This window comes from Colletotrichum siamense (genome assembly GCF_013390195.1).
Source record: "Colletotrichum siamense strain Cg363 chromosome Unknown KSG_Cg363_contig05, whole genome shotgun sequence".
In the NCBI taxonomy this organism is placed as follows: Eukaryota; Fungi; Ascomycota; class Sordariomycetes; order Glomerellales; family Glomerellaceae; genus Colletotrichum; species Colletotrichum siamense.
In genome coordinates this window covers 2,114,189-2,126,667 of record NW_023501018.1, presented here as the reverse complement: position 1 = coordinate 2,126,667, position 12,479 = coordinate 2,114,189, and the positions used below count along the sequence as shown (strand labels likewise).

At 54.0% G+C, this 12,479-nt stretch overlaps 4 protein-coding genes across 4 annotated transcripts; 1 reads left to right on the top strand and 3 right to left on the bottom strand.

The window, feature by feature from the left end:
• Nucleotides 1-69: 69 nt before the first annotated feature.
• tfa1 (Transcription initiation factor IIE subunit alpha) lies at nt 70-1,404 on the bottom strand (the record flags this gene model as incomplete). Its single annotated transcript, XM_036640017.1, has 3 exons — nt 70-1,084; nt 1,145-1,240; nt 1,298-1,404. 3 exons carry the CDS (start codon nt 1,402-1,404, stop codon nt 70-72), a joined length of 1,218 nt encoding a protein of 405 aa, XP_036494805.1.
• Nucleotides 1,405-2,407: 1,003 nt separating this feature from the next.
• Nucleotides 2,408-6,416, bottom strand: psm1 (Structural maintenance of chromosomes protein 1; the record flags this gene model as incomplete). The annotated part of the gene is made up of 5 exons (XM_036640016.1): nt 2,408-2,425; nt 2,478-3,155; nt 3,212-6,170; nt 6,231-6,324; nt 6,386-6,416. The coding sequence occupies 5 exons, from the start codon at nt 6,414-6,416 to the stop codon at nt 2,408-2,410; spliced, it is 3,780 nt and encodes a 1,259-aa protein (XP_036494800.1).
• Nucleotides 6,417-7,528: 1,112 nt separating this feature from the next.
• On the top strand, nt 7,529-9,214 carry CGCS363_v008166 (uncharacterized protein; the record flags this gene model as incomplete). Its single annotated transcript, XM_036640015.1, has 1 exon — nt 7,529-9,214. One exon carries the CDS (start codon nt 7,529-7,531, stop codon nt 9,212-9,214), a length of 1,686 nt encoding a protein of 561 aa, XP_036494801.1.
• A 696-nt stretch (nt 9,215-9,910) lies between these two features.
• Nucleotides 9,911-11,856, bottom strand: CGCS363_v008165 (Fizzy-related protein-like protein; the record flags this gene model as incomplete). The annotated part of the gene is made up of 3 exons (XM_036640014.1): nt 9,911-11,277; nt 11,331-11,458; nt 11,516-11,856. The coding sequence occupies 3 exons, from the start codon at nt 11,854-11,856 to the stop codon at nt 9,911-9,913; spliced, it is 1,836 nt and encodes a 611-aa protein (XP_036494798.1).
• Nucleotides 11,857-12,479: the final 623 nt, after the last annotated feature.

The window sequence follows — 12,479 nt, the reverse complement described above, 5'->3', positions numbered from 1 at the left end:
GATATCGTGTTATGATTAGTTTAGTTCTCAAGAGCCTTTTAAGTAGTAGTACATTGAGTAAACGCGCCCTCAGACGTCCTCGAATTCGACGTCTTCATCACTCTCGCCGTCATCTGGCATCTCTACCTTCACCCTCTTTGCTGGTAGTTCCTCCGTATCAGCAGCAGGTTCCGCCTTCGGGATTGGTGTGTTGTTTCCCATTGGAGTCACGTCTTCAAAAGCGTCTTCTTCTTCCTCTTCATCGTCGTCCGAGCCCTCCTCCGCGAGGGCCCTCGCAGCTTCAGCAGCTTGTTCGGCCTTAAGACGAGCAAAATAGTCGTCCAGTTCTGCATGTTCTTGATTATCGCCTGACTTGGCCAAGGCTTCCTTGCTGTCGACTTCCTCAACCTTAGCCGCAGGCGTCGGGCCCGCGTCAGCAGTGAATGATTCACCCGTGACAGTGCTGTTGGACATCCACGAAGGAAGTGCGTTTTGCTGTGCAATCTTCTCCTTCCGCGCCTTCTCCGCCGCCTTCTCAGCCTCTGATGGACCGTCCGTTGTCGAGATGCTGACCGACATGGATTTGGGACCGACATTATCGAGACCCTTGACCGCGGTCGGTTGCAGTGACGAGACCGGTATGGTTGTGACGGTTTGGTAACTGGCATCTCGCACTACTGGCAGGGCTTTGCTAATTGCGATGTCGAATGTATTGTCGGGAACCACCATCTCGTCGATGCGTGGTAGCAACTCGGTTATGAACTTGAACTGGTTGTTCAGCCGTGTCGACTGCTCGTGGCCAGTCGAGTTGCGCTCGAGATCGTGCGTAAGAGACGAGCCACACCGGTGGCAGACGAATCCTTCGGGTCCAACATTGTCTAAAACCTCCATCTGCGTCCACTCCGCCTTGCAACGTCCGCAAAAGTACTCCTTGCGCTCGCTTGCTGGGACCGTGGTGCCCTGGATCTGCTTGTCGACGGTGTATACACGCCACTTTATGGCATCAATGGTCTGGCGATAGTCGATGTAGTAGTAGGTGCGATTCACTGGTCGCGGTTTCGCCTCGGGGTTCTTGGGATCCTCGCGATATTCTAACCTCGTGTATCTGAAGTGCGCCCGGCGTCAGCTTCAACCGGATACCACAAGAGGAAGATTGCGAGCATACACAGCCAAGAAGCGATCCTCTCTTAGCTTTCCGCAGGCTTTGTGGAGGTCTTTTGTGTTTGTCGCCATCAAGTAGGCCAGGTCGTCGTCGCGCAGTCTGTGATGTCCTACTGTTAGCAACGCAACCAGCGGCAGAAACAGAAACCGAGCCTACGCTGAGTGAATGATGAGCGCGTCGATGATTAGGATGTGGCGCGTCTCATAGAAGGCGCGCATTACCGACTTGACGAGCGTTTTGGCAAGATCCAGAGGCTGCGCCATGGTGTGCAGTTCTTGCTGAGAGGTTTGCTGATTGTAGACCACCCGGCGAAGGTGAAGTAGGCAAGCCAAAGAATGAACTTTTGGCAGTAAGGTAGTTAGTGATAGGTAGGTATCTACCTTACCTTAGGCAGATGGTTTAGCTGCGGCAAAGTACCTAAGGGTGGGGCTACCCTCTAAAGTACCTAGGCGCCCGTGCTTCTTCTCCGTGCGTGTGTCCTGGCTTCCACCCTTTCCAGGTTAATTCCACCTAGTGAACCAGATGATGATTGCACACTGCGGTCAGCGTCATGAACCGATTGACAACAGATGCCATGGATGATTGAGATCGCGAAAGGTGTCAATGAGGAAGATGGAGCGTGACAGATAAGAACAAGAGCAAACACACACGCAAACAGAACAAACATAGCCTCGAGAAGCTTTGTAGATAGCGTAAATCGAAATTCGCCTGGAAATGATTATTCTATGCCCTGAAAGAGATGGTGAGTGTTGAAGTGTGGTGAAGTCGTTTATGATGATCTTTCCTCTTTGCGCCATCGAAGCTGGCTTCCACCTCTATACCTGCCATGGCGACTACTTTTTTATTTTTTACTTTATTTCTTGAGCCAATAAGTCACAATCACCAGGATCGAATGAGCTTGTCGGCAATGCGACTGTATCAACCCGGTTGTAGATGAAGACCTTGGACGGAGAATGTTGACAAATGTTATCATTGGCGCAAAGGGAAAAAGAGTTCATCAATAACGTGAATGGAAGAATCCACCGGCCATATTACAGTCCAAAACTCCATCGCAGGCTCGCCAAAACCTAGCGTCGCCGCAACACCATCTCTGGTATCATCTGAGGTGCAAATCACCTGCTCCGCCCCGAAACCCATCTTCTGAAAAGTCAAGCATGCAGGGCTGCTAGCATCATAGCTGGCGGTTGCGCGAAAAACCCACGACCTCAAGCCCGAGTGCCAGGTCCACCGGTTATTTACGTCCTTCATGTCATCAATCTTCTCTCTCTAAGCATATTTTCGGAGCTAGTTCATTGTCAGTTTCTGTTCAGCTACGTTCTTGCCAGTCACAACTTACGTCTAAGGTGAGCGTCCTTGAGCTGTTGACTTCTTGGTCTCGGTAAACACCGACCAAGCTCTCGCTGTCCTGGAACAATCCGGTCTTGAGACTGATTACAATGAATTGCATGCCTGGACCAGCATGTTCACGGATGTACTTCTTGATCTTGTCCACGTTGGCGTTGTCAAGTGCGGCGTCTACTTCATCGAGCACGAAGAAAGGACTAGGCTGGTAACTGTGAATCGCGAACAGGAGAGCCAAGGCGGCCATCGTTTTCTCGCCTCCAGAAAGATGCTCCATGTCTCTGAATCGCTTGAGGGGCGGCATGGCATGATACTTGATACCAGACAGGTACGGCGTGTCGGTGTCTTCTTCAATATCCAGGTACGCTTGCCCTCCCAAGGGATAGGCTTCTGACCGTGTAAGGTCCTTGTAGACGTGCGAGATCTGCTCCTGGATGTGTGAGAAGGCCTTGTTGAAAAGCTCGTACCGCTGAGCTTTGACATGGTTGAACGCATCGCGGGCTGCCTTAAGTGCCGCTCTGGAATCCTCAAACTCCTTTTCGGTATTCTTCAGTCTCGTCTCGACGCTCTCTAACCTCTCAATGGCTCTCATGTTGGGGTTGAGCTTCTCGAGCTCCGAAGTGATTGACGCAATCTTATCTTGCAATCGCTCCTCGACGCTAGGATCATCCGACTAGAGAAATGTCAGCAAACACAGCTTATAACATGCAAATGGCAGGTTGCCCGTACATTCTTCAATTCTTCGTCCAGGCTGTCATAGTCGACCTCAATGCCGTGATTCTCGAGGGCGGCGGTCATCATTTCCTCGTCATCCTCCTCGTCCACGTCCATAGCATCGGCGTCTTGCCGTAGCAGGTTATCTTCGTTTGGCAGATTGTCGAGCGAGCCCTCTTGTAAAGGAATCTGCATCTGCTCGAGCTTGCAACGCCTAAGCAACGCAAACTTGCCGGCACTGTTCTTCTGGACTACCGTTTCCAGAGCGTTGATTTCCTTTTGTCTGGCGTCGATCTCCTTGCTTCGCTTCTGAACCTCGGCCTTGGCCTGCGAGACCTTCTGGCTCTTCACCTCTAGCGTAGCGCGCTTCTCCTCGAGGGTCTCCCGCAGCGCGTCGAGCTCGTCAGATACCTCGTGGCTAGCATCCTCGATATCTGACTTTTCCTGCTGATAGGTCTGGAGGTCTCGTTCCGATGCCTTCAGCCCCTCTTGCAGTTTCTTCAGCCTTGCGTCCAGGTTGTTATACATGTCGCGCGTCCAGCTGAGTTGACTCTGGTACTTGGACTTTTGTACTTCAAACTTGGTTCGTTCCTCATCAGCTTCTCGTTGCAGATCTCTGTGCTCCGATTCATAGGCTCGGATGTCGCCGAAGCCAAGTCTCTTGCAGAAACCAGAAAAGACTTCGTCTTCCACTTTGGCGATAGCGTCGGAGAATTCCTTGACTGTACGCTTGGTTGCCTCGAGCTCGGCTCTCTTCTCCTCGTATTTGGGTTCCAGCTCGTCAAGCTGCCTACTCTCGTGATCTACTTCTCTCTTCTTGCTGTTGTAGTTCTTCTCCAGGTGGGCAAGTTCGGCCTTGGCGGCCGCCAGACGTGGCTCAAGGCCGTGAATTTCAATCTGAAGAGACTCCTCAGCAGGGCTACGTCGCCCAGACTTTGGGAGCTTTTCGATCTCTTCCTTGTACTTGGCCGCCATTTTCTTGAGGGGTTCAAGGTCAGTGCTTTCGAAGCGACGCTTCCCGCCCTTTTGCTCCGGGCCACGACCACCAGTCATCATGCCCGTCTTGTGAATGACCAGGCCGTCGAGAGTGACGGTCTTGACGGGGATGCGCTTCTCATACGAAATGAGCTTGGCGATCTTTTCGCTGTCGCAAACCACAGAGCTGCCACATGCATAGGCCATGGCACGCTCATACGCAGGCTCAAAATCAATCGTGTCGATGGTTAGGCGCGCTCCGGATATGCCTTTGATGGCTGAATTGACCGCGTTGACCTTGATGTTGTCAAGGGGGATGAAGGTCATGGGCGGGAAGCGCTGGTCCTTGAGATACTGGACACAGTCGTGACCGGTCCTCTCTGTGTCCACGATGACCGATTCGTAGTCCCGACCAAGCGCGGTGCTAACAGCCTCGTCGTACTTCTTCTGTTTAGGCTTGCACAAGTCACCAACCCTGCCCTTAACACCGGGATACAGTCGCTTCAGGTTGTTGACCATTTCCCTCATCCTAGCCTCGCGGTCATTCTGTCGTCGGCCATCATCGGCCTCTCGAAGCTGCTTGGCGACTTGCTCAAGCTTCTCCTCCAGTTCAGTGCGTCTCTGACTCGTTCTTATACGTTCAGACTGCATCTGGTGATACTGCTTCTTCTTCGTGTCGATTTCTTGGGACAGGGCTTTGATGTTGGCCTCTGTTGCTGACTTGCGTTCGCCAATGGTCTCCAGCTCTCCTTCGTACTTTTCCAGAGCGGCGGAGATGGTGTCGACCTTGCCCTTAAGGGTGTTGACTGTGACCTCATCCGTTTTTTGTTGCCGAATCAGATTGTCGAGCTTCGCTTGGTTGGCAGCAGTTTTTGATATGACCTGAGTTCGCAGGTTGTTGTATTCTTTGCGGTCAGCATCGCTCAGCTCCTTGCCGGTCTTCTTCATGCGCTCCTTATGCTGCTTTTCGAAGTGCTGTTGGGCCTTCTCGAGCGTCTTGAGTCTGTTTTCATCTTCCTTGATGAGCCCAGCTTGCTTGTCGCGGTCCTTACGAACTGGTTCTATACGCGAGCGGGTCTGCTCGATGTTGCGGGTCCTCTCTTCGATCTTTGCATCAATGGGAATCAACTTGTGCTCCAACTCGTCAAACTCGCGCTTCTTCGCATTGATGGCCTTCTCCACACCCTGAGCTTCTTTGGACGCCGCGTGCTGCTCCTTCTGAGCGGCTTCGAGCTTTCGTCTGAATGACTCCACGTTACGCTGGAACTCTTGTAGGTTCTGCTGGTGCTCGTGAATCTTCTCGGAAGACTCATCCATGCCCCGCTGGAAGTGGTAGAGCTTCCACAAGGCGTGTTTCACGATGGCCTCGTCTCTCTCTTCAGTCTTCTTCTGAAAGTTGTCGGCCTCCTTCTTCTGCTCCTGGTACTGTTTGATCTCGGAGTTGATACCACGCCGTCTGTGGAGCTGGAAGCTCTGGTTTTCCGCGGCTTGCTCGGCTTCCGTCTGTAATCTTTCGTACTCGGCCTTGTACTCCAAGCTCCCAGAGATCTGCTCAATCAACCTTGTCAGGTCTTGAGGGGATTGAGCGGCGATGGCCTCCACGTCACCCTGGAAGACAAGGAAGTTTCTGGCTTTGATGAGAATGTTCTCAGTCTCGAGGGCCTCGTTATACTGCTGGGCGGTGACGACACGGTCGTTGATGCGGTACTCGCTGGAACCCTGGTTCGTGATGGAGCGCTTCCACTTTTGCTCGTCGCCGGCGTCATCCTCGTAGACGGCCATTACCCAGGCTGTCTTTGGGTCGGTTCGAGAGGCTTTGTGCGACACGTCGTCTTCGTCGCCGTTGGCGTAGCCATTCGTCTGCCCATTAGCCTCTGCGGAGCCGTCATCGTTGATTTTGGAAGTCTTGAGAACGCGGCCGCGGTAGACAAGGTCCTTTAGATGAGCCGATCGCAGATGCGATGATTTAATACCCAAGACGAAGGAGATCGCGTCCATGCTGGCAGTGGCAACGCGTCAGTCGGTGAGTTTCTGGGAGCATGACGAGAAGCGAACTTACGAATTGGATTTTCCAGATCCATTGGGTCCGATAATGGATGTAAAGTAGGAGTCGCCGAAAAGCAGGACATGATGGCCCTTGTAGGATTTGAAGTCTGGCGACAAGTGTCAGCGCGCGCGCAAGAAGGGGGGAAATCAAGACCGTATTGAGCATACTGAAGAGCTCAAGGCGAATGAGCTTTCCCATTTTGCTGAATGGTTGTCGCGACTATCGCGACGGGCGGCGTTGAGTTTCCCGACGATGAGGCGAGTTGATGTCGAGGCTCGTCGCAAACGCGAATCGGCGCGCGGAAGGGTAAGAGCAAAGACAGCCGTGTGGTGTGGCTCGACTGTAGGGTGGCAACAAGTGAAGCCGGGATTGAGTTGATCAAGTAACAGGGGCCTCTGGCTGCCCAGGCGCATTCGGGGAGGCACTCTAGCAGGCAAGCGTAGGTTGCGTCTGGCGATATTCGTCCAGATGGCCGACTGAGTTTCCCCACGCGCGTCTGGTTATCTGGACGCGACGGGCTGCGGGATGCGGGCCATACTGAGGCTGCCAAATTAGGCGCGCAACAAGAGCTCGAGCCACTTTACGGGGCAGGCGCCAAATGGGCTGGCACCACGTGATCTAGGATTTCATGGTTATGTCAGCATCGCCGCCCACTCTGCACCAGGTTCACACCCACATCAAGTCCCCTCAACAGGTGCTCAACGCGGTGAACCGACCAACCAACCACAGGCTTGGCCAACGACACCTGCACAGATTACGGGCTAGACGCAGCTGTCAAGCCAAGTGGTGCACGAAGTAAGTACTAGGTATGGGGGGCAGGTCTATTCGTAGGGCAGAGTGCGTGGCCCATGTGACGTAGGCATCTCAGAGTGAATCCTTGTCTCGACAACTCGTTCCAGCTTGCATGCATGGAAGGTACACACATAACCCGTCTATCCTGCCTTCGGAGCGGTCAGCCGTTGACACATGCTGCCTTACTCTTTGCCCCAACTCAACGGGTTCTAGATGTGTTTTCCCACCTTCACGCTGCCTGCATCACAAGCCCGCCTTGGTCTGTGTCGCTCGCATCCCCCGCCAATCCCTAGCGCGGTCTAGGTCGTCACGCTGCCGCCCAAGCTACGAGGTCAGCCAGCTACCTACCTGGTATACCATCCAGACTGGCCCAACTCAGCGCCGCCTGAAGCTGTCCCTTACATTGACCCAACGTTACCTACCTCCCGAACAGTCTCGTTTCCAACCTGTCGATAAAATCTCCCTGTCTCCTTCGCACCGTAGATATTCAAACGGTCGTCCCAACATATCGCCTCAAGATGGCAGAGCCAAAACCGGTGGACATACCCACTGCAAAGGGCGAAGACATGCATACCGACAGCGACGCAGCATACACCCCAGATCACACCGAGGCGCACTCGTCGTCTTTCGCCTCTTCGCCGCCTGATCACGATGGCCTCCATACGCCCACCATGGCCCCTACCAACCCGGGAAGCCCCAGGCTCTCAAGGAATCCTTCCTTCTCGGGCAGCAGCTCTTACCACGAAGACTGGGACCCCTTCCCGCCCCTCGACCGCCTTACCATGCTCGACCTCCTCGATAACTTCGCGCTGCCGCAACAGCTCGAGAAACTTCAAAAAGGCATTTCCGCCCAGACACAGAAGGTTCGGAAGTCGAGAGATGCTTTCAGGAATAAGAGCCAGCACGCGCGAGAGCGCATGGTAGAAGAATGGAGGCGTCGCGTTCCTACCGCCGAAGAACAGTTGGAGAGATACAGGAAGCGCATGCGCGTCAGCGTCGATAAGCTCGGCAAGCAGTGGAACGACACCAGAGTGGTGACCATGCGAGAGAAGGTCTCGTTCATCTGCGGCGTCATGAACATCTTCGCCAGCGGACTACTCATGGGTGGCTACCCCGAATACTTCCATCTCTGGTATTCGGTCCAGGTTCTATACTTCATGCCCATCCGCTACTTCACTTATCATCGCCGAGGATACCACTACTTCCTGGCCGACCTCTGCTACTTTGTCAACTTCCTCCTAATGCTCAGCATTTGGGTCTTTCCTGGCTCGAAACGACTCTTCCTGTCCGTCTATTGTCTGGCCTTCGGTAACAATGCTGTCGCCATCATCATGTGGAGAAACTCGCTGGTTTTCCATAGTTTCGACAAGGTCACCTCTCTCTTCATCCACATTATGCCTTGCGCAACTCTCCATTGCATAGTTCACTTATGGCCTGAAGAGATGAAATCTGTCCGGTTCCCCGCGACATGGACCATCCAGCACTCTCCAGCCGGCTCACCAACTGCTTATGGAAACGTGGTGTCCATGTTAGCGTGGAGCTCCATCCCCTACGCTGTCTGGCAACTGTCATACTACTTCTTCATCACCGTCCGGCGGCGGGAGAAGATCGCGGCCGGCAGGCCTACTTCTTTTACATGGCTGCGAAAGTCGTACTCAAAAAGCTGGATAGGCAAGCTGGTGCTTTCGCTCCCGGACTCCCTGCAAGAAGCGGCATTCATGCTGATCCAGTACTCATATGCGGTCTTGACGATGCTCCCTTGTCCCATTTGGTTCGCGAGCAGATACGCGTCGGCCGGTTTTTTGATGATCGTCTTCACATGGAGTGTTTACAACGGAGCAACCTACTACATTGATGTATTCGGAACACGCTTCCAGAAGGAGCTGGAGTCGCTCAGAGCTGAGGTCAAGCAGTGGCAGAATACACCGGAAATGGCCGGCCATTCCCCTCTCATCACACCGAACCCGGAGGGGACTGCGCCCAGCGAGCTGCAACTATCCTCCGGCGTTGAAGATGACGGCAAGATTGATTCCGCCCTTCAACACGAAAATGAGGATAACCAGGAGAAAACAAATGCCGGCGCACGTGGGGTAGATGGGATCCCGCTGCTGAGCGAGGAGCTGCCTGCCCAGGCAGAAGCCTCCGGTGTCGATGGCGGGGCCAGAGACGTAGCTAGGGAGAGGAAGGCAGTTCCTTTGAAATGATGGGTCTCTACGAAGTTAATAGATGCAAATGATATGCTTCTATGAAAGCGCTGTACGGGGCACAACGACAGTGTGACTTCTTGGCTGTTCAGAATGATTACTTACTACGTGTCTTGAGGTTCGTCCTCCCACCCCCCCTTTTTTTTTTTTTTTTTTTTTTTACGTGTCAAATTTCTGCTTTAAAGTCACGTCGGATTTCACTTTCCGCCTCGCGGTACGTTGAGGAATATTTGTTAATTCTGCGATGGAACTTGACACAAGCCATACCCTACTCCCTATTGAATGATATGGGAATAGATACTGCTGCGCTCGCGTGATTCGTGTCCGCTCCATTTTTGCCATCCGTTCCTCATAGGCCTTTGAGCAGCCATTCGTTTCCTCCCATGAAGCTAATGCCATGAAGCCCATGCACAATCCCAAAACAACAAGAGTCCCAGCCTTCCCGTCGTGACGCCGTTTCCATGCACATAACGCAGCCGGTAGCAGGGTATTTCGTGACCCCATGACCAGTTCCCCCACCGAGAAACCAAAAAAGAAAAAGAAATGAGAATTCGATTGCTCGCTCCATTCCGCCACGTCTCTCAACCGAGCCATATTAACCTCCTAACCCACGCAAACGGATATGTCATTAATGTGGTTCGCCAATGCGTATCCGCGACGGGGCAAAGCGGCAGCAGACGTCGATGCTTCTGGCTGTCACCGGATGATGCCCCAGTCAGCAAGCTTGCCCCCGTCGCTATCTTCTCGAGCTCCCGGTCGACGGCCAAACACGTTCCAAAAACGCAGCGTTTCGTCACCGGCGCCCGTCACGACGACTCTGCCATCAGGGCTCATCGCAAGATATAGAACACGATACGTGTGACCGGTGAGACTGACCACCTGCGTCATTGACGGATACTTCCAGACAACGATCTGGTTTTGGCTGTACCCGTGGGTCGACACGATTTCGTTGGAGTTCTTGGACCACGCTATGTTGCAGACCTGGCTTCCCGTGTCCACCTCGTTGATCACAGTGCCACGGACGGTGTCGTGGAAAATGATTCTGCGATCAGCAGTTCCACCTCCAGATGCCAGAAGCCCTCTCTGGTGCGGTGACCATGCGATGGCTTTGACGGCAGCGGTATGGTCCGAGAATTTCCAGAGTGGCGTGTCCGAAAGCTTATCCCATACCATCAGTTTGTTATCGTTACCACCACTGGCCAGCTGCCCATCTTCGCAGTTCCATTTCAGGCCGCACACTTCCTGTTTGTGACCCACAAGTTTCCGCAACCACTGATCCGGAGCGCGAACGTCTCTGTGGTAGATGAGGCGGTCGCGAGAACCAGATGTCAAAATATGGGTGTTCCAGGCCAGCGAGCCTACCCTGGCGGTGTGACCAGTCATTGTTCTCAATCGTCTCGTCTTCTCTGCGTCCCAAATCTGGACCAATCCTTTCCCCGTCCCGATGGCGATGTGCGTTCCCTTCTGGATCCACGATACGCTGGTGACCGTGTCATCCTCGAGGGTGCACAGCTTATTGACTCTACTGGTCTGCGCGTTCCACATGTACACGCTGGACCCAAGACCGACTCCCAGCACGTTGGCGCTGCCCCAGTCGACCAGGTTCAGATAAAAGTCGTCCGCCAGGTCGGGGGCGTCCAATACTTTGTAAGGCACTTTGCTGACCGCGCGGGGTTGCCGACGTGGGCTGAGGAGCATCTGTTGGCTATTGAAACGAACTGGAGAGAGGCTGTAGATTTCAGAGCGGGTGTCTAGATTGGGGCCGTGCCGACTTTGTGGCGTTCTCGACGGCGTGAGGTGGCCTGCGTTGCTTAGTTGCCGGGGTGACATGTAGGAGAACAAATTCTTGTGAGGGGTTGAAGGGGTCAGAGTAGATGGTAGAGAAGCCGCAGAGGCATTGTTTGGCGGCGTGCGCGATCTCGTGGCATCATGAATGTTGGCCGAGTGAGATGCGGTGGACAACGAATGCTCCGGTGACAGTGTCGACGGTGTCGCTTGAGGTATTGAGCCCTCGAAGAGCTCAGCTCGGAGCAACGTCGAAAATGTGCGGTTTGCTTCCTCGGCTGAAGAGCGTTAGATGAAAGTGCCGCAACGAGCTGGCCCGATTTTGACTCACTCTTTTGGAAATGAAGCTCTCCGTGTGGAGTTCGCTTCTTTTGCTTTGAGGGAGTCGCTGGTGAGCCGTCTTCGTGCAATAAACTAAAGCTTGCTTGGAGGTCTTGACCAGAGCGCGTGGGAATGAATCTATGAATCAGATGTTAGCAAGAGTTCTTGCATCGTGTGGTGTTGCTGCACACGCACCTGTCACCGTTTATTCTCTGGCGCTTACGATGCGGGCTGGCACCCGGGGTGCTCTCCCGTTGCGATCGATGATGAATCTCTCGGAGCAAGGCGTGGTCGACAGCATCGGCATCAAAAGCAGTGCCCCGAGATGGCTCGCTAGGGCGTCTGATATGCTGGACTTTCCGCTGGTTCGCATTTTCCAAATGTTGGCGACTCTCCAGATGGCCACGATCTGAGGGAGGGGGCGGCGTCGACAAGCGAGCAGGGGTCACGATCGCAGATGTATTCGTCTCAGCTACTGGTCGCTTTGCTGGAGCGGAAGCAGCGACAACTGCTGGTGGATCGCTCGGGAGCGTCATTGTGGGTTGTGGAAGTGAAGTCGGCAAGAGAATGCGGGCCAGGGCAGTGTAGAGATTCAGGTCGAGGACGGGCGAGGCGGCTGGGACGAGCGTCGGGGGAGATGGCGGGGAGCCGAGCCTGTGCGGGCGGGAGGCGTCGCAGTCGCACGTCGGGTAGGCAAAGTTGCAGGCGATTGATGGAAGAGGTGTTTATCGTGACGTCGGGCGCAAGCGAGAGTGAATTCGGCGGTGGGCAAGTCGTTCGGAGGATTGGCGCTGGCAAACGATTCACCACCTTATCCCTGATGGCGGCGCTCAACTCGGCATCAATCGCATGCTTTCCCCTCGGGATGGTCGCAAAAGGTGCGTCGTCACCGTCAAAAAGACAAGACAGAGACCAGTCGTAAAGCTGTTCGGGTGTGATTAAATAAATGAAGCGGGCAGAACGAGAGAAACAGAAAGTGTCGTCGTGCAAAGTGCGGACGTGGGTATCGTGAGCGTGTGTACAGATACAAGCTGTAGAACTCTGGGTCCACGGTGCAGAGGTCGCAGCAGGCGATAGTGGCAGGGTGAGGTAAGGTACAGCACGGCGGAGAGAAAGGCGTCGACGGCGGACGATGGGACGGGACGGTGAGGTAAGTCGG